The sequence below is a fragment of the Syngnathus leptorhynchus genome, chromosome 14 (genome assembly GCF_054491065.1).
Source record: "Syngnathus leptorhynchus isolate UIUO chromosome 14, UIUO_Slep, whole genome shotgun sequence".
NCBI lineage: Eukaryota > Metazoa > Chordata > Actinopteri > Syngnathiformes > Syngnathidae > Syngnathus > Syngnathus leptorhynchus.
Window position 1 is genome coordinate 4,791,737 of NC_141208.1, and position 17,607 is coordinate 4,809,343.

The 17,607-nt window shown below is 41.6% G+C and overlaps 3 protein-coding genes across 5 annotated transcripts in view; all 3 read right to left on the bottom strand.

Annotated features, from left to right (window-relative positions):
• Positions 1–436, bottom strand: part of foxq1a (forkhead box Q1a) — a 96,075-nt gene extending 95,639 nt beyond the window's left edge. For 2 of the 3 annotated variants that reach the window (XR_015068149.1, XR_015068150.1), the window contains exon 1: positions 150–436. The gene's annotated coding sequence lies outside the window, so the exon portion shown is untranslated. The remainder of the gene's footprint in view (positions 1–149) is intronic. The other variant, XM_085929601.1, reaches the window with a different exon arrangement.
• A 10,094-nt stretch (positions 437–10,530) lies between these two features.
• LOC147046150 (interferon regulatory factor 4-like) lies at positions 10,531–14,303 on the bottom strand. The gene is made up of 9 exons (XM_085930864.1): positions 14,292–14,303; positions 13,784–13,983; positions 13,508–13,694; positions 13,369–13,448; positions 13,175–13,295; positions 12,978–13,058; positions 12,527–12,901; positions 11,656–11,768; positions 10,531–11,267 (listed from the first exon to the last, which is right to left on the bottom strand). The coding sequence occupies exons 2-9, from the start codon at positions 13,979–13,981 to the stop codon at positions 11,121–11,123; spliced, it is 1,302 nt and encodes a 433-aa protein (XP_085786990.1). The 5' UTR covers positions 13,982–13,983; positions 14,292–14,303; the 3' UTR covers positions 10,531–11,120.
• Positions 14,304–14,677: 374 nt separating this feature from the next.
• dusp22b (dual specificity phosphatase 22b) lies at positions 14,678–17,518 on the bottom strand. Its single transcript, XM_085930865.1, has 7 exons — positions 17,144–17,518; positions 16,862–16,895; positions 16,708–16,790; positions 16,100–16,149; positions 15,612–15,686; positions 15,266–15,437; positions 14,678–14,983 (listed from the first exon to the last, which is right to left on the bottom strand). The coding sequence occupies exons 1-7, from the start codon at positions 17,162–17,164 to the stop codon at positions 14,846–14,848; spliced, it is 573 nt and encodes a 190-aa protein (XP_085786991.1). The 5' UTR covers positions 17,165–17,518; the 3' UTR covers positions 14,678–14,845.
• Between the last annotated feature and the right edge of the window lie 89 nt (positions 17,519–17,607).

The window sequence follows — 17,607 nt, forward strand, 5'->3', positions numbered from 1 at the left end:
TAATGTCAAAGCTGTCAGCAGCGGCGCTTAACCTTTCCCCAAAAAGCATGCTCGACTTGTTTTGCACGCCTTTGGGCATCTTATGAGTACCAATGGAAAATATTACAAGTTTTACTCATAGTGTCCCCCCCACACACACACATACACACCTTCAGTTGTGATCGTGCAGAGCTAATGTTATGATATTCCGTCTCCAAGGTTTGGAAGGCGTCTTCTCAACAAATTATGATGCAAGGGGTGGAATAAAAAAGACTATTGTAGAACTTGATGACAAAGGAGGAATACCCTCGGGGGAGGAAGTTATTTATGAAATGTTTGCTTAGCTCTCAACGCCCGCACAGGTATCTCCAACTTGTTGGATGATAATCACAGGGCAAACACTGTCTTGTCATAAAGATTTAATGTAGCACGTCCCTCTGGATTCAAAGTGTGTGTGTTTGCTTGCCGTTATTTGTTGCCGTAGTTACCGGAGCTTTCTTTCATGATTGAATCGTCGTGTAAACACTCCAGGGCCAAATCAAATGTGTTAAAGAATGGAGCAGCAACTATTTCGGTGCGCTTTGGTCCTTGATTAAAAAGTCTTTGCTCGGAATCGTAGCGTAACATGGGAGAAAGGAAAAAAAAAAGAACTTGAGTCTAAATTAATTTGGGATTCCAACCTACAGTACATCTCCATTGAAATCCTTTGTGCTTGAATCAATGCAATGTCTGTTTCTTATTTCTTGCTCTCTGGCACATTCCATAAACATCTCGCTGGTGGTCTGCGAGTGAGTGAGTGTGCGTATGGGGGTGCGTTTGAAGGAGGGGAGGGGGGGGACGGAGAAAGCCAAGCTATTGATGGCAAAGAGCTGGCTGCGGCCCAACTCAATCTGACAGCTCAGCTCAATGATATTTATTTCCAAGCCACGTGCTTCCAATCCCGATCCCCTCTCACAGGTGGACCACAATGCTGAGAAGTATAGCTTATATAATGCCCAACCAATGAGTACGCTGTTAAAGTAGGACAAATGCTATTTCCTTGTATTCAAAGCACATCATAAGCGCTGTTTTTAGGTCATCAAACTGACATTCAGAAACCAATAACATTGGTAACATACATACCTCTGTGAAATTAGGAACACTGCCAGAGCTACACTGTTTAAGAAGAATAACTTGCATGTTTTGGGGCGGCCCAAAAACTTCAAAAGCTGAATTCCCGACTTTTATGGCAACAATGTTAGCGCAAAAAAAGCAAGCAATTTGTTTTTATTCACTTCATTAGGTCGGGCATTCAATAAAAGACACAAACACTCCATAAACTTAATATTTAACTTAATCAATTAATCTTGCCAATTGAACAGACCAGGCGTTCAGAACGAATAACTCAAATAGAAAAAGTAAGAAGTTGGAAGAAACCAAGAGCTTCATCATTTTGTAATAACTGCCAATTAATACTAGTGAGCAAAATTGCCTCCTCGAGCATCCTTTGTCTCGTAATAGCCGAAATTGCATTTTCTGTCACGCCGCACAGACGACACGTCCACGCCGGCGCCATTTAATGGAATGCCACCGGTCCAGATGTCGCTGGAGCATTCATTTGTGCTCAGACAGACAGACAGACAGATGGAGGCAGACAAGTGTCATAGCTCATCTTTGTAGCATGTGTCAGAATCACCCACAGCGCTTTCCCACCCCGTGTTAAGCTATCAACAAAGTCTACATGTCTCGCAGAATGTTAATAGGTGTCGTGATAACTGCTCTCGACGCTAAGGTGAAGGATGCACTACATGTTTAGACATCAGAAATATCCTGAAAAGAAAGACTCATAAAAAGCTATGCGTTCAAGAAACACATGGGGGGGGGGGACCCCCCCTCGCATATCGCCGTGTGTGGCACATGTACAACAAGCGGAATGTCAACTGCATTTGAAATTTGATCCTCATCTCTCGGAAGTCGTCAGTTTTGGAGATCTGAGGGAGATTTACTCGCTGGCAGCCCGCGTTGCGTCAAGCTTTAAAAGTCATTCTCATAATGGTATTTCTTCACAAGCGTCGATGCCTTAGGGGCATAGCAACGGCGAGTTGTTTTTGCGCCGGGTTGGCGTCGAGCGTTTGCATAATCGAGGGCTAACCTGGGCCGTGCGGTGTTAAAGAGTTCAGAGGCTTGCGAGAACACATTCACACAAACAGCCAGCAGCCCTTCTGTGCCAGTTAAGGTGCGTGAGAGACTGGGCCCCACCCTCGTTTCATGACTCATTCCTCATCTAGCCAGTGACATCTGATAAAGACACATTAAACAGTTGTCTATATAAACATTCCTGATTATTAGAGGTGAACACGAGAAGTTGTGTACGAGCCAAGTCGATGTGTGATTCATGTGGGGGAGGAAGGCTGCGACGCCATGACAGAATTTCATGAGCTGAACAAAGAAGCACCTAAAGGCAACTTCAAATAAATATGAATCATTATTTTTGCAAGTAGGCTGAATATTTTTAGAATTGTTTAATTCAAGAATTGCATAAAATTTGATTTTGCATTAAAATGTATTGCACATTTTTTTCACACAATTACTGTATTGGTGTTTTTATTTGTATTTTTTTTTCTAAATGAAATAAAATTTAATATCGCATTAAAATGTATGGCATTTACTGTATTGACCAATTAGTGGTTTTCATTTTATTTTTTAATAATGTTTAGTTTCTGTTTGACAATGAATGGTATAATCAAATTCTTTTGGGCCAGTCAAGGCAAAATAAACACTAAACTGGTCCCGTGTAAATACTAATCTGTGAGAATGTGAGGTCAGCTTGCACGCGGTGACTCACTGGCGGCCTGTTGTTGCTGAACAGGGAAGTTCAGGTTAGACACTTTGCATGCGGCAGATACTTTTCTCAGAAAATTCGGCGCGGGACTATACGTGAAAGGATGTTTTCATTTCGACACCTAATATTTGCTGACTTGTGAGGAGGGAGGGTATTAGCGTAGCAAAGACAGCTCATGGCAATTTGGAATCAACCGTGTGAATGGATGAATAGCTCTTTTATTCATAGGGACACATTTATTTTGATTAAAATTCTGATCACAATAAACCTTTATGCGCACACCTCATTTGGAATATTCTGACCCGATAAGCACATTCCCTTCAAAATGTTATTAATGTCGTTTGGAAATCCGATGAGAACACTCAAAATGTCAGAACAAACCGTTTTTACCGCGCGTCTGACGACAGAATACACGTTTCTGCTATTCCGAGAGTAGAAGCGGAGCGAGAAAAATCACACGTCCTGATGTATTAGTTGAATTTTTTTCCCCAACTGTCTAGAGATTTTAGTTTGGATTTTCCTGTTATTATTCAAGTCATTCGACTTTAAAACTTCCAATATAATCAATGAAATTGTGCTTTAGCAATGTTTATGTAAATGCTGGCACCAAAGTGAGATGTGGGAACTTGAAGAACTAAAAAAAAAAAAAAGAAAAACACAATAGAGGACCAAAGTCAAAGAGTCTGAAAGCATGAAAGCATTTCCCGTCCATTGACCTATTGTCAGTCCGAGCTTGCCATGGTGTGGAATGAGATCAAAACAAGCCCTTTGTAATCGGATCCTCGTCTAGCATCAAACAATCTCGACCAAGAAGAAGAAAAAAAAAAAAAACACACACAAGGTAAAAGGGCACAAAAATAGTCAAACAATGCCCTCGTAACCGCAGGGAAACAAGTCTGTTACATGTCCGCTATTGAATTTTACCACGCCTTTACTTTGCAATTAATGTTACAATTATCTGGCGACAAAAACTAAAGGTCGGTGGTTTTAAACAAAATGATCAAATATCTTCCACTGTACAGAAATTTTGATGGCTTAAACAGTACATGAAAGAAAGGAGAATTAACACAGTCTCTCAAGTTACAAGGCAGTGTGTGGGAATGACGTTTGGAGTAAATCTCATTCCTCGTAGGACAGGTGCAGACTGCTTCACAACAGCCATTTTGCACACTTTGGAGATGTGATGTCATTATTTAAAGCTTGTCTCGTTTAAACTGGAGCATTCAGAACAAAGGTAACAAAAATAAAAACAAGCAAAATATTTAAGCCCTTGTAAACATCATGGAAGGGAGGTGCATTGGATGAACAAAAGAAAACAAAAAAAAAGAGAAAACAAGACTAGCAGATCATTAAATGTGCCTTACAGGCATGAAGAATGGAGCTATGGAAGCTCTCGCGTGTGACATTGTACACTTAGCGTGACATCTGTATCGCACGCGATACGACTAAACAAACAAAGGCAAAAGAAATATGCTTCTTCTTCTACTGTGAGGGTGGGGGCCATTTTTTTTCCACTATTATTTTGCTGGAAAACATCTTTGTGAACTCTTTTTTTTGTTTTAAATATTGACTCGGGACAGAGGTGTGCTACTGCTGCAGCACCTTTCTTTTCAATAGCACTCAAAAAGTATTTGTCTGAAATCATTTTTTATTACGTCCGCTATTAAGTGTAATGATTTTGTTACTGCTTTGGGATCGACTACGATACATTCCGATTTGGGTTACGTCATAGGAATGAATCTTTGTGGCAAACAGAGGACCGCCACACTTATGTTTTTTTATTTTTAGCAACATGCAGTTGTAATTTTATATCATCTTTCCTTCTGTGGAAACTAATGACTACTATACCTGAGCTGCAAATTATGTTTTATTACTGGGTTGTCTTCCCCCCCAATGGCTCTGCAACCAAACATGCATCTTAGCAACCATAGCTTGGAAAGCTAAATTTTGTTTTACAAGTTGCATGAGGTGTAAGATTGTAATCTTATCTGGTAAAAAAAAAAAAAAAAAGTGAAATATTTTGAACAAAGTGTGCTTTTGAATGAAAGCTATCAGTTGGATTGAGGCCCCGTACGGCAAACATCTGAGGAGACGCAACAATCCAAACAAGACGGGATGCCACGATGTTTGAATGCTTACCTAATAAGCCAAGTGACGAGTAAGATGCAAAGCAAAGACGCAAATAGTTGGAACGGTAAACAGTAATGACTAATGTCTCAAGGTAGCACAATTGGTGTTGACACGACTGAGTCCCATCTGGCACGCAATGTGGGCTAAGGAACATAAACAGGCATGTGTCGGGCTCCACCCGAGGCCAACACGCAAAACCTTTCTGATGCAACTTGGAAATTAAGATGATTCATCGCAAGGTTGATTTCATATCGTAAGATCGTGGACACAAAAAAAAAAAAAAAAGATTTAAGCAAAAATCTGGCCTTGTACTTTCGGAAGGGGTGTTCACAACTAGTTACACATTTAAATGAAAAGAGGCTTAGATCAGAGCCTTGGGTATTTTGTGTGTTTAATATTTTAGAAAAATCGGTGTGCAAAAATGACATCTGATACTCGTGTCATACTTCCTACTGCATTGAAAGCAATTAGTATCACTATTCAACAAAAAATGTCAAACATTACACTGAATGCTGCTTTTTGCCACAGGTCAATGTGTGAAAAATACCTTCAGGGACACAAGAGAAAGTCAATCGGCTCCCCATCGACAAATTTGCTAATTGCTCGGAAGTCCCCGTGATTACCAGTATCACCAGTATCACTACAATAACATTAGCAACTAGCTTGGTGGGAATTCCAAGCCACTTCCGATGAAGTGTTTACAAATGCTCGAATCTCTATTCCATCGTCTCAGCAAGCCACAATAGCCGTTGATAAAGCGGATCATTAGTTAATGATCCATCATTTCTTCCCTCTTTATTTTTGCTAGTCTGGTATTAGAAAGTTGAATGGGTCTTTCTTTGTCTGTACTTGTGCAAATGTGTGTGTCTTGTCAGCTGTTTTCACAGCTGAGCACGGCGGAGAGGCCTTTCTACACCTCTTGACAGATGCTTTGGAACATGTCACGCTACGCTCGTCCTCACCTACAGGGCTCTCTCCAGTTAAAAGCAGGAATTGGCCGTTACTATGACAACCGCTCCCCAATAGCTTTAATCAATGTGGGCATTATTAGGAAAGAGAAAAAGATGGAAGCAATAAGGGGCCGAAAGTGGGCAGTCAACGTAATTGCACAGAGAAATAAAATCATAAAAGTACTCCAAATAACGGCAATCTTTAGGAAGACATTGTTTACTTGAATCTTGAAGGTAAACACAAATTTTACTCAATGGCTTCGAAAAGTGCTTATCTAAACTTCACCCCGTTTTAATAGAATGGCTGCATAACAGCTAACTGCACGACGCCCCCTACTGGACAACATGTCCTGAGGTCTGCTAACTGAAAAGTATGTTGTAATTTAAAAAATAAAATAAAATCAGTTTGATATTGTTCAAATTTGGTATCAATATAAAATCTACTTGCATATACCAATTAAGTTTTTATACATTATTAAAACCTCTCTACACTGTAAAAAATGTTGCTTGCTTTGTTGTACTAACTAACAATTGTTCCATAACCATCCTGCATTTATATCTTTTTTTTAAGTTGTTCCTATTTAAATGACTGAAATAATACAAGTTGTGTTTTTTTTTTTTTACAGTGTGGTCTCGAGGAATGCATTTTGTAAAACATATTAGAAATGCCGTTTCAAATTTAGACTATTACGGTCGAGACGATTCATTGTATGAACCAAAACACTCGTAAAACTAAAGTGTGTGTGTGTGTGTGTGTAATCCATACGGTAAGAACATGTCAGCTCATGACTAATCTTTATGATCACACGGCACAAGAACACCCACTAACCAGCTACACTAGTGCTGATGTTCCGCAAAGCGTTTAATCCGGCGGCGGGGTGTTTCCCTGTCGTACTAGTCGCTGGTGTGTTGTTCTAACCGGGGTTGTTCAAACGTGTACGCAGCACTTGAAATGCATTCTCTCGCGTAAAAGCAGGACAGAACACTCTAAAGCTCCTTTAATGGAAGGTCAATATTGCTTTGCAGTTTTCATTTTCACACTTCACGTGGTGCTCTTAAGACGGCCTGTGGTTGCTAACACCTGGGCGGGCGGGTGTTCTTGAATTTTGCTCTGAATTGTGAACACAAGCTAGGTGAGGCCTCCACTTATTTCAGATACGGGCTATTATTGCTTGAGTGCATGATTTGCACATCTCAATTTTGGATTAAAATCATTGTTTTAGTGTTGGTATTTTTAATCAACAACTCTGGATAATCACAATGGTCTACAAATTTGGGGTATAACTAAAGGGACACAGTGAAAAGACAAATGCACCAATCCTATGAAAATAGTCATTTTTCAGAATAATATAATATATATTATATATTTGTTTATATATTTTTGAAAGAAATGAGCTTGAGTTATGTTTTTGGGGTTTTTTTTTTTTAGAGAAACAAAACCTTTCAAGAATCGACCTAATTTTTCTAAACACAAATTTAATGCTAAATTTTTAAATCCACCCAAGTCAAAATTTGTCAAAAAAAAGTACTACTGAGAATATAACATGATCATTTAATATTTCTTTCAGAATTTTTGAGGGGAATAAACAAAACCTTGACAAGGTGATTTTTTCACATCCTTACAAGATAGTCAGAATTTTTTAATAATAGTTTTCCTATTTTTTTCAGTTTAAAAAGGTAGGATCAGATGCTCTAATCCTTTTGCCTTGTGAGCTAATTCACCTCTGCAAAAGTCAGCTAGCTTAAAACGCCACGAGAACACAAGACATTGTCTGCTAATCACGGCGCGCCGCCATGATTACACAAAAGCTGCGAGCAATGAACATGAAATCAATTCTATTTAAGTGACAGTCCACACAGTTCAACCAAATCTATCAGAACGTGTCGTTTGCGTGCGTGTTTGTGTTTACAGCTCAGAGCGGAGGAAGGCCAGTGAGAATCTCCCGAGTCCTTCTGTTTATCTTGCTCGGTTCCTGCACGGCTGTGCGGGACACAGCGAGTCAATTAAACGTAAACAATGGCGAAAGGGAAGGGGGTTGAACCAAAAGGAATATCGGTACTGCTTCTATTCGAGATGACTCAGCCGCCGGCACACGTCCGCCACAACCTCTGCACTCCGTGAAAACCATTCAAATTGCACCCAATGTACTTGGAGCCACATTTGGAGTAGAAGTGACTCTTAACTCGGCGTCTCTCCAGAGCAATTACGCCAAGTTGTGTGTTTATGCTCGCTAATAGGCCCCTCGATGAGCCCGAGCGGTGAGCGACGGCCGCCGCGGCTTCCCGTCCAGCGCAGATCCAGTAGTACCGTATCAGGTGGACCTCGCTGTACTATCAAAGCGCAATCTCCTTGGAGACGACCTCTTATCACAACAAGGACGTTGACCCTGCCCGGCAGCTTGCTCCTGGGTGGTCTGGAGGTAAAAGCCATACGAAACCGCTGCCTGGTTCTACTGAGAAAAACAGGCGAAGACAGCGCAAAAGGCCTCATTCCGACCAGATTGGGTCGATAAAGATTGGCTTTTGCAAAAAAAGAGTGTCTTGGGTTCAAAGAGCAGCTTGGCTAATTAGCCGCTAGCACATCTGTCTCACAGTATGAAGGCTCTGATGACATTTTCCGATATGTTTTGAGGTATTTGCGAGTGTCCCTGACCCGGAGCCTTTTTAGAGAAAATGGCTAGAAATGGGCGCGGGGGTGTGGCCTGTCGGCGTCTAGCACGTTTCCTGCCTTCCACACCAGCTCTAATTGGAAATACGGGTGGCCTTGTTTATTTGCATGGTTGAAATGCGGCGAGGTTGTATTTATATTTTCATGGCGCGTTCTCAGCAGTGCCGCATTACATAGCCTTCCCTTGAGAGGACTGTGGGAGAGGGAGAGGAGCCCGTTGGGCGAGGGATTGCACGAGGGAAGGGGTTTGCATGAGGTCTTATTTCCTTTTCTTGGTCTTAACATTCAACTTGTGTCTTGAAAACAATAAACAGCGTAATGAGACACATTTTAAGCTACTCAAATAATGCTTTTAATGACTGTCCCGCTTAGTAAGATCAATCCAACTATTGCTCGACTTTCACAAAGCAAGCTAGTGAGACCTTCTCGTATCAAGGTCTCATTGGTCCCATAAGTAGGCGCAGATAAAACTGATCTTAAGATGAGCCGTGTCAGAGCGGTGGCGGGGAGTGTTTATCCATTTCCACTGAAACCCCTTGAGTGCCGGAAGGCCGGGCTTTCTACTCAAGCTGTGGCCACAGAGATCCCGGGCCCGACTCTGGATAAAGTAAACACACACACATATACACACACGAATGCACTCCTGCAAGGGCTCTCCCCGTCCTCCCCTCTGCCCGTCAGCTGGAGACCACACACTCAGACCACACAGAGTCTGAGAACAGGCCCAGTCAGTCTCACGCAACCTGGCGGCGGAACCGTCACTCGCCGTCTCTTTCGTCACCGCACGCACTGATCACGTGACACGCCAAACAAAGATATGGCTGTGTCTGGAATTTTGTGTGTGTGTGTGGGGGGGGGGGAGTTAATAAATTACTGATCTTAATTGATTGAGGGAATTTGACACTATAAACGTCACAGTATAATAATTTACATTTCTGATTGTGTACAGGCTATTAAAAGTAGTCTCGTAATTGAAGCCCAGAGTTCCCCAAGGGTTCTTTTCATCTCCAAACTCAAAACCAAAATGAAGCCTAGCGGTCCCTGGTGGTCATAAGTTTTACTGCAGTAACATAAGGAGTTCATAAATTAAAAAAAAAAATTAAATTAAGAAAAGAATCTCACTTTTCCAGATATATTTAACTCTTGAGTGCGACCTCTGCATTGAGTTCAAGAATTTTAAAATCGTCCGGTCTCATTTTGATTTGAAAACTTGCGCTCTCTTCTGCACGATACCATTTTTTTCCTTATCAAGCAGCTTTCCACTATTTATCTGAGCACGCCGACTCAGCAAAAGACGCCTGAGTGACGAGCGGTGTCGGCGAGTGCCAGAAAGTACATAAATCGGCAAATGAGGTCAACGGCCCCCTAACCGCGGGGTCAACAAGCAGGATCAGAGTCGGCGAAGGTTAAGTAAAACTGTCATCAAATTACGGGCGGGGGGCTCGCTAATACCCGACTTGAAAAACATGCTTAGGTCACAGGCCTTGAGTCTGGTGTAAGGTTACCACAGGTATGTTAAAGTAAGCACAAGCAGTTCAAGTAAAATACACGTACAAGGTTAGCACAACTCACTTTAAAACAATATCATAAAAATGAGAAGGGCTGGAGGCTCAAGTTAGGAAAGAGCAAGCTTAAAATCTCCCAAATTAAATGGACTAAATTTATATCAACACATTTACAACACGTTCTTGCTGTACACACATTTGTATAGCAGCAGTTTTCAATACGAGGCGATAAAATACTGCAGTTGTCAGTTTTCCCCAGTAGAGGTTGCTGTTGTACAGACATCACTTCAAGGAATCAATTTTGGAGGTGATCAAGGATTAGATACGGTAATTGATTTGATACCTTTATCCTTGGTACGTACGCAAACATAATTTCATATAATTTCATATAATTTTGTAATGTTGATATGCTTTAATGCAAGCTTGGTTATTCTGTAAAGATATAGCAACAATGAAATAAATGAGATCATTTATATTTATTATTTTATCTCTTATAGATATAAGAGAAAAACAACAAAAAAGCTCGACAAGGTAGGATGGAGAAAAGAAGAATATTTCATTGAATAAAATGTTTTTTTGCTGCACTCAGACTGGGGCCAGTGTCATTTCTCTGTAAAAGCCAAAATGTGGTGTTGATGGTTGCGGTATTGGAAATGGGAGGTAATGACACGCAAAGTAACGACCAAAATACACGACAATGTGGCTTCCTGCCGTGCCCCCAATAAAATTATAAAATTATTTATTTACTCAATTCCTATTTATAAAGAAAACTTACAACTTGTGGTGAATTTATAAGGAATCCTAAACAATGACTTTTCTTATACAAGATGTAAATACTTATCTTTGGAAACCCAAATGTCTTCAGCATACAACAAAATACTTTAGGAGGCCTATAAATGTGAACAATGCGTTATCCCTGCGTTTTTCTGAGGGGCTGTACTTCCTGTACACCTGCGGCAGTATTTCCTGTCAGAATGGCCCAGCCTCAAACCGGAAACCGCATCCTTCACACATGGGGAGTGCACAAAGAGTCTCAGTATAGGGGTCTTATGTTTTGGCATTCATAATCATGATAAAAGTTGTATGTGTCTCTGGGAAGGAAGGTCATTTGGAATTGTTGTGTTCTGTTCCTGGGTGTTTTGGCAAATATGTGAGGAGCGGGTATTGCTCTGCTGGTAATACTTGACCAAATTTCTGGCAAACACTGGCTCTACCTAAAAGGAAATTACGCAAAGCAGAAAATGAAAATTAAACTATCATCACACTGGCTCTACCTAAAAGGAAATTACGCAAAGCAGAAAATGAAAATTAAACTATCATCACACTGGCTCTACCTAAAAGGAAATTACGCAAAGCAGAAAATGAAAATTAAACTATTACCATATTGTCTTAAAAAAATGGAAAATTAAAACTGAATGCACGTCCACAAGAGTTCTCTCATTAAACAACCATTTAACAAAACAAAAAAAACTGAATAGAGCATGATAATAATTCCAACTTTTCAAACCACATTACTGTCAGAAGGCACACTGCAAAAGGATCATTTCGCAAATTGCTCATGCCATTTAAAAAAAAAAAAAAAAGAATATTTTTTTACCGTACCTGTGCTGTGATCATCTTTGTTGGACTCTGTGCGTTAGGGTACTCGTCTCCAAAATAGAGAACCACTTGGTAATGAGGTACCCGTCGTCCATTGTGGGCAAAATCTTGAAGGTCTGATTGAAAAAGGTTACACATATTACCGTTGCGAAGCGTGGAAATTAACGAGGTACAATTAAGTCATTAGTGAATTTCAGGCAAGGAATATCAGTACGTTTGACAAATTCCTCGTCTTTTTTTTTACGGAAGAGGATTTTTCGTACATATCAAATACAATCGGGCAGGCCAAAAAAACCGAATCCGACATTACCTGGATATTTTTAATGAGACGTCATTGCTCCACCATCCAGACCAGAGAAGAAAAATGACACGAAGCCCACGTTTTACTTTTCTCATTTTGCGCAATAAGCTTTCCATAAAAAAATCCAAATGCGTCAACTCCATTGCACGCAGCCGCCGTTTAGCTGGTTACTAAGTAAGTTAACATTCGCCCCTACCTGCGCACTCCAACAGGTGTAGCCCCGCCCCGACACACCTTTTCCAAATGATCGGGCTTCTCACAACTTGCTGATGAGCGCTTGCTAAATTCATGCATATGTATATTGCATCTAATTATTGTTGCATAATTGTTGCAAACCCAAATACATTTTTTAATTTCCTATTCTGATGATCCCACTCTACTGTGCGATTGCCCGCCATAAAATAAAAAATAAAAAAAATTTAATTTGCCATTTTCTCAACCGCTTAATATCAATTTATGTCATCAATGCTTGCTTTCTCAAACATCTGCTTAGAAAATTTCAGACTTTAAGGAACAAATTGATAAAACTCAAAACCTTGCATTGCATTGCATCATACTCCATGAGCACCTTACCAATCAGAAATTGCTGTGTGTCAAACATTTTACATGGCCGCTCTTTCTCCAGTTTATTGGGTTTATGAGCCACATATGGGACGGGGGGCCCTTCCCAGAACACGCGTCCTTGGCATTGGCGCCGGGCGTATAGGCCGTCGGGCGTCATCCACAGCATCACCCCCAGCTCCAGGATATCAGCGAGCGTCTCGGCACCCTGCCTTGGAGACTCTGGGAAGGGGAACGGAAAGAGAACGACACCCGCCCCGCCGTGGGACTCTGGCGGGCAAGAAGATGAGGAGGAAGGAGGGGTGATGTGGCAACCTTCTGGGCTGCTGATGGTTACCTCCTTCACTAAAGACTCTCTGTAGAATAGGCACACATGGAGGCTAAAATCTGGAGGAAAGAGACATCATGTCGTATCAACACATCATGATATTTGACGCCCGAGTGTCTCTCTATGTTTCTTGACCTGTTATGATATAGTTTGGGTCCGTCATGTACAAAGGTTGTTGGGCCTCTGACAGGAAGTGGTTGAAGGAGAACGGAAAACCTGTGAAGTATTCGACAAGAGGGCTATCAAATTGTTATAAAGTGTGGCGGAGCTAGAAGGAGGGGGGACATGTGGGCACCGGCCACCCCATGGCCCGCCCCAAGACGAATGTTTACCATTTTCTGCCTGTGATTCAGAACAAGCCCGGAAGTGAACATACGGAGCAACTTGGTATTGTTCTGCAAATTTATAATCCCTCCAGTTTCTTATTTCCTGCGAAGCCCGACATGTTTGCACCTGTGGACGAAGAATAAATCGTGTTGCTAATAGAAATGCCAGGAGAGCTTGACCTGAAGTTGAATGTGCTTACAAGGCTGTTTGCCGTGGAGTATGGCGGGCTCAAACCAAAAGATTGGGATTCATCTTCAATATCGACTCTCAGCTTGGGTCCTATTGGATTTTCCGATCAGTGAGATATAGAGATGGGAATTTTTTTTTTGATACCTTACCTCTCTTTGTCACTTCTGGGACGATCCTGTAGACTTTGTAAGGTTCTGAGATGTCCAGCTGGGTTCTATGTGTCAGCTCATTAAAATCGTTGCTTTTGTTGAGGGCGCATCGAAGTCTTGTTTTCCATGTGGTGTGATCTGGCTTGTCCACGCCTTCTTTATATTTTCCCTTGAACAAAGCCCACGCCTGGAACATTCAACCAATAAGCCAGCTTCCTCATTGGCACCATAAATAAATCAACGTGGGTGCTGAAGATGGGAAATCAAAGTCGGGACCTTGAAGAGAGCAGCATCCTCATCTCTATTGTAGTCCTGCTTGCCCGCGTGCTTCCACGGAATCCGGAAGACGGTCTTCTCGTGGTTTTCCCAGACCAGGCCAGGGTATTGCTTGCTGTTGATCTGCTCAATCAGCCATTGCCTCAGTTTGCCCTTGCAACAGCTCGTTGCCGGCCCGTTCTCCTCCTCCAAGTTCATCTCTGTGGATAGTAATCAAAATCAGCCCCAAAATAATTGGCACAGGACCCATTTTGAGCACTGCGCTTAGTTTGCTAATTTTAATTTGACCAGATGACTGTAAAGTATTTGGTCACTTTTTGTATGCTTAAAAGATTATGCAAATGATTTATTCCATCAACAATAATTGTCTTCTTTACCACAAAGAAAGCAAATATGGCAGCATGATGCATTTTGTCACTTTGAGGTCCTTTTAAGTAACTGGCATATTTCTGCACAATGACAATTAAATCTCATGTATGCATATGACATAAGAGAAAACCTTGCTTACCTTTACTCAGACCAGTTGCCTGACTGACTGCATGAACTCTCCCCTGGTGTCCGACTCTTAAATCTTCTCGTATGCCGATTGGTTGCGGCGATCAGGGTGGAGCCTGATGCGGCGAGAGTGAGATGCTGGGCGGTCAGGTGACCTGCTCAAGTCTCAACTGCTGAGGGGGATTCCCTGCACTGAAACGTTTGACTGCAAGGACGGTGATCAGGTCCGAAGCAAATTGCAATTCTCAGTATGAATACTTGTTGGTGTTATCGCTTGTGTTCACGATCAGTGCGATTCCTTGGAGATAGCACTGTCTTGATGTTTTTGTTGTGGTTTCGCATCACCTCTCATGCGCATCAAAAAACAGGAAGACAGTCAGTCAGGAAAACGCCCTGAACACTTGAAGTTTTTATTATTTCCAGATTTGCACAGTGCAAGTGTAGCGCAGTCTACAAATAAGGACAATATCAATCAATGATTAAAAAAAAAAAAGGATTGGTGTTTGAAACATTTGAAACTTGTGTGGTGCTTTCACAACATGACGGTGGGCGGGGCTGTAAAGGAAATCAGAGGGAACCCCGTGGCGTCGATTCCTGCTTTTCCACTTGGTCACCTCTGGCGTTAGAAGAAGCAAGCAGCGTCATAATGTCTGCTTCATCGTTGAACTCATTGTCCTTATATTCCCTCCGGAGCCACTTTCTGAACTGGAACAAGAGTGTGTGGGGCTGAGGTTAAAATAAATCAAAAGCCTTTTTAGTCAAACTCAATTCAGATTTTTGTTTTTTTTAACCAAAGGTGATAATTCAAAATCAAATAATGCATTCAAGTTTTCAATCTTCAATTTGTTGAATATTCGTAACGGTCATTAAAGTGTAAAAACAAATTAAACACAGCAATATTAGTGAAAGACTAAAATTGATATGTGGATTAATGAGTAGGTCACAATTCTATTTCAACAACCAGCCTAAAATTGCAAAGTAACTGACTTCGTGGACATGAGCGGTCTCAAACTCCTGCAGCTGCTGTTGGAAGCCCAAATTTGGAGCGGCGATGGGCCGGACCACCCTCACCGCAGCCAGAGCCTCCTTCCAGCCCAGGCCCGTCACTGTCATGATGTAGGCGACCACCAGGGTGACGCTGCGGGACATGCCTGCCAGACTGCGCCGGTAGCGCGACAAACATTTTCAGTTTTTTTCAAATGCTTGACTTTCTTTTCAGAAGTCTAAAAAACAGCCATTGTTCAAAACAGAACTTTTTACTGTCGTCTTCTGAACTGACAGAAGACTTTAGAAGCGACACCGTTCCAAGGTGACATCATTGTTTCTGTCTTACCAGTGAACCAGGCAACCTTCTCCTTTCAGTCGCGACTCGTGTATGAATACGATACTCTCTTTAAAGTGTTGAGTCCTGCAATAGAAAAGTCAATAAATCTGTCACTGCATGTTTCTCTATTGCGTTGTTGTTGTTCAAAAAGTAGTACTTAGGCACCATCTTGTGGAATCTTGAAGTTGCTGTTTGGTTTATTCCATTTTGATCCTTGAAGGTGTTTTAAATTGTGTGTGTGGGACGCTAATCACTCCTCCCAGAATGCCGACACAGATAAGAAAGACTTTTATTCATGCCTCCGCATGCATTTTTAAAAAACACACTGCAAGGCATATCATTTACACGTTCAGCTCGAAGGAAGACAAGCGGCCGGCCGCCCACACCGCCGCACCGTTAAGACACACAAAGCTGTCCTCCTTTTGTCATTTATTGTTATGCACTGCGTGTGTGTGTGTGTGTGTGTGTGTGTGTGTGTGTGTGTGTGTGTAACTCACAGGTTTTGTGTGGGCAGGTCGGCTGCTGAAATGCACAAATAGGTCATTTCCTGTGGGACAGAGCGTTCCAGTTAATTAGCACGGCAGCAAGTAGGATTCAATAGAAAATCATCCGAATCATGCACACTGAAGACGGCACATATTTGGAGGCGCTAATAAAAGTGGGTCAGACAAAGGTTGTTTTGCAGAGTACGACCAGGTACCATTTACAATACGTAACAGCAGCACGTTTCCTCAATTGACCTATTTCTTTTTGGTATGTAATGCCCCAAGACACCACACGATGTCGCCACAACGCAAGTGTAGAGGAAGGTAATAATTGTTGTCCAAGAAGCTTACTTAAAAATTCCTGAATCATCAATCAGATTCCAGGTAGAAATGTTTTACTGATATTTTACAATTATATAAGGTACAAAAAACACAACCCGGTCTGTTAAAGTCCCCCAGTGCGAACTTTTCAGGGAAACGTTGGTACCTCCAGTTTTGAGGATGTAGGGGCTTATGGTCCCCGGAATTTACGCCACAAAATTACCTCCCAAAATTCCTAGTTGTGGGTTAAGTTCTAAAATCCGCGCAACGGTTAGAGGAAAATAACACAATGACATTACCTGGAAGATGGGTGCAGCCGTGTCATGGATGGACAAGATGTGGGTAATGTTGTTCCTGGCTAACTGCTCTCGGTCTCTTGCATCTAATACAAACATATAACCAAAGAATATATGTAAAATAACACACGCACAAGAGAATTGTTGCAAGACACACCTCTGAAATTTCCCAAATAAAGATCAGGCAGAACCTGTAGGAGGGGAAGAAAGGCATCAGAGGTAACCATGGTGCAGGACAGCATCTCAACAGCTGAGTGGACAGCTGCCTCATAGCTAAGAATCTAACTATAGACAACGACTGCAGACACAAAAATGACACCGTGTGACTATTTATAAAAACACACGTTCAACGTTACCTTTCCCACCAAGTAGTAGTAAAACTAAAAGCCTAGACGGTTTATTTATGAGGCGTCCAGACAACTTGTGAGGAGACACTTACCTTATTAAGGCCATTTCCCATGTTGAAACAAAGCGGATTTAAACAAAACAAAACAATAGCCCCGACAGTGGGTCGCAGTTACGGGGAATAATTATCGACGCGTGACGGCTTCTCACAAACAATGGACTTGGGGTAAATACTCGCGAGTCAGAAATGAACAAGACGGTAGGCTGCAGCTTCACATGTTGCGGTGCATCTTGGGTATTGTAGTCCGGATAAACGCGTACGCACCTGATGTTTGGATGCCGGTCCTTGTGTTGACAACTACCACCTCTAGATGGCGACATTTCCCCAGGATGTCGTTACATCTACTCCAGAAGAATACTTTTCTTAAACGTAAATTAACGTTTTCAATCATGAGTTCTAAACATTATATTCATACAATTGGGGATTATTATTTTCTTTTTTTGATATTGATTTGATTTTACGCCTCCCCCAAGTTTTTTTTTTCTCCAAAACTTCAA

Excerpts from the sequence above, each read along its gene's own strand:
- LOC147046150 (XM_085930864.1), bottom strand. The coding sequence starts at position 13,981 with ATGAACTTGGAGGAGGAGAACGGGCCGGCAACGAGCTGTTGCAAGGGC. Across the intron at positions 13,296-13,368 it reads ACTCCACGGCAAACAGCCTT|GTGCAAACATGTCGGGCTTC; the intron begins GTAAGCACATTC and ends CTTCGTCCACAG. Across the intron at positions 11,769-12,526 it reads CACACAGCAATTTCTGATTG|ACCTTCAAGATTTTGCCCAC; the intron begins GTAAGGTGCTCA and ends TTTTTCAATCAG.
- dusp22b (XM_085930865.1), bottom strand. The coding sequence starts at position 17,164 with ATGGGAAATGGCCTTAATAAG. Across the intron at positions 16,791-16,861 it reads TTATTTGGGAAATTTCAGAG|ATGCAAGAGACCGAGAGCAG; the intron begins GTGTGTCTTGCA and ends TGTTTGTATTAG. Across the intron at positions 14,984-15,265 it reads AGACCGCTCATGTCCACGAA|TTCAGAAAGTGGCTCCGGAG; the intron begins GTCAGTTACTTT and ends CTCTTGTTCCAG.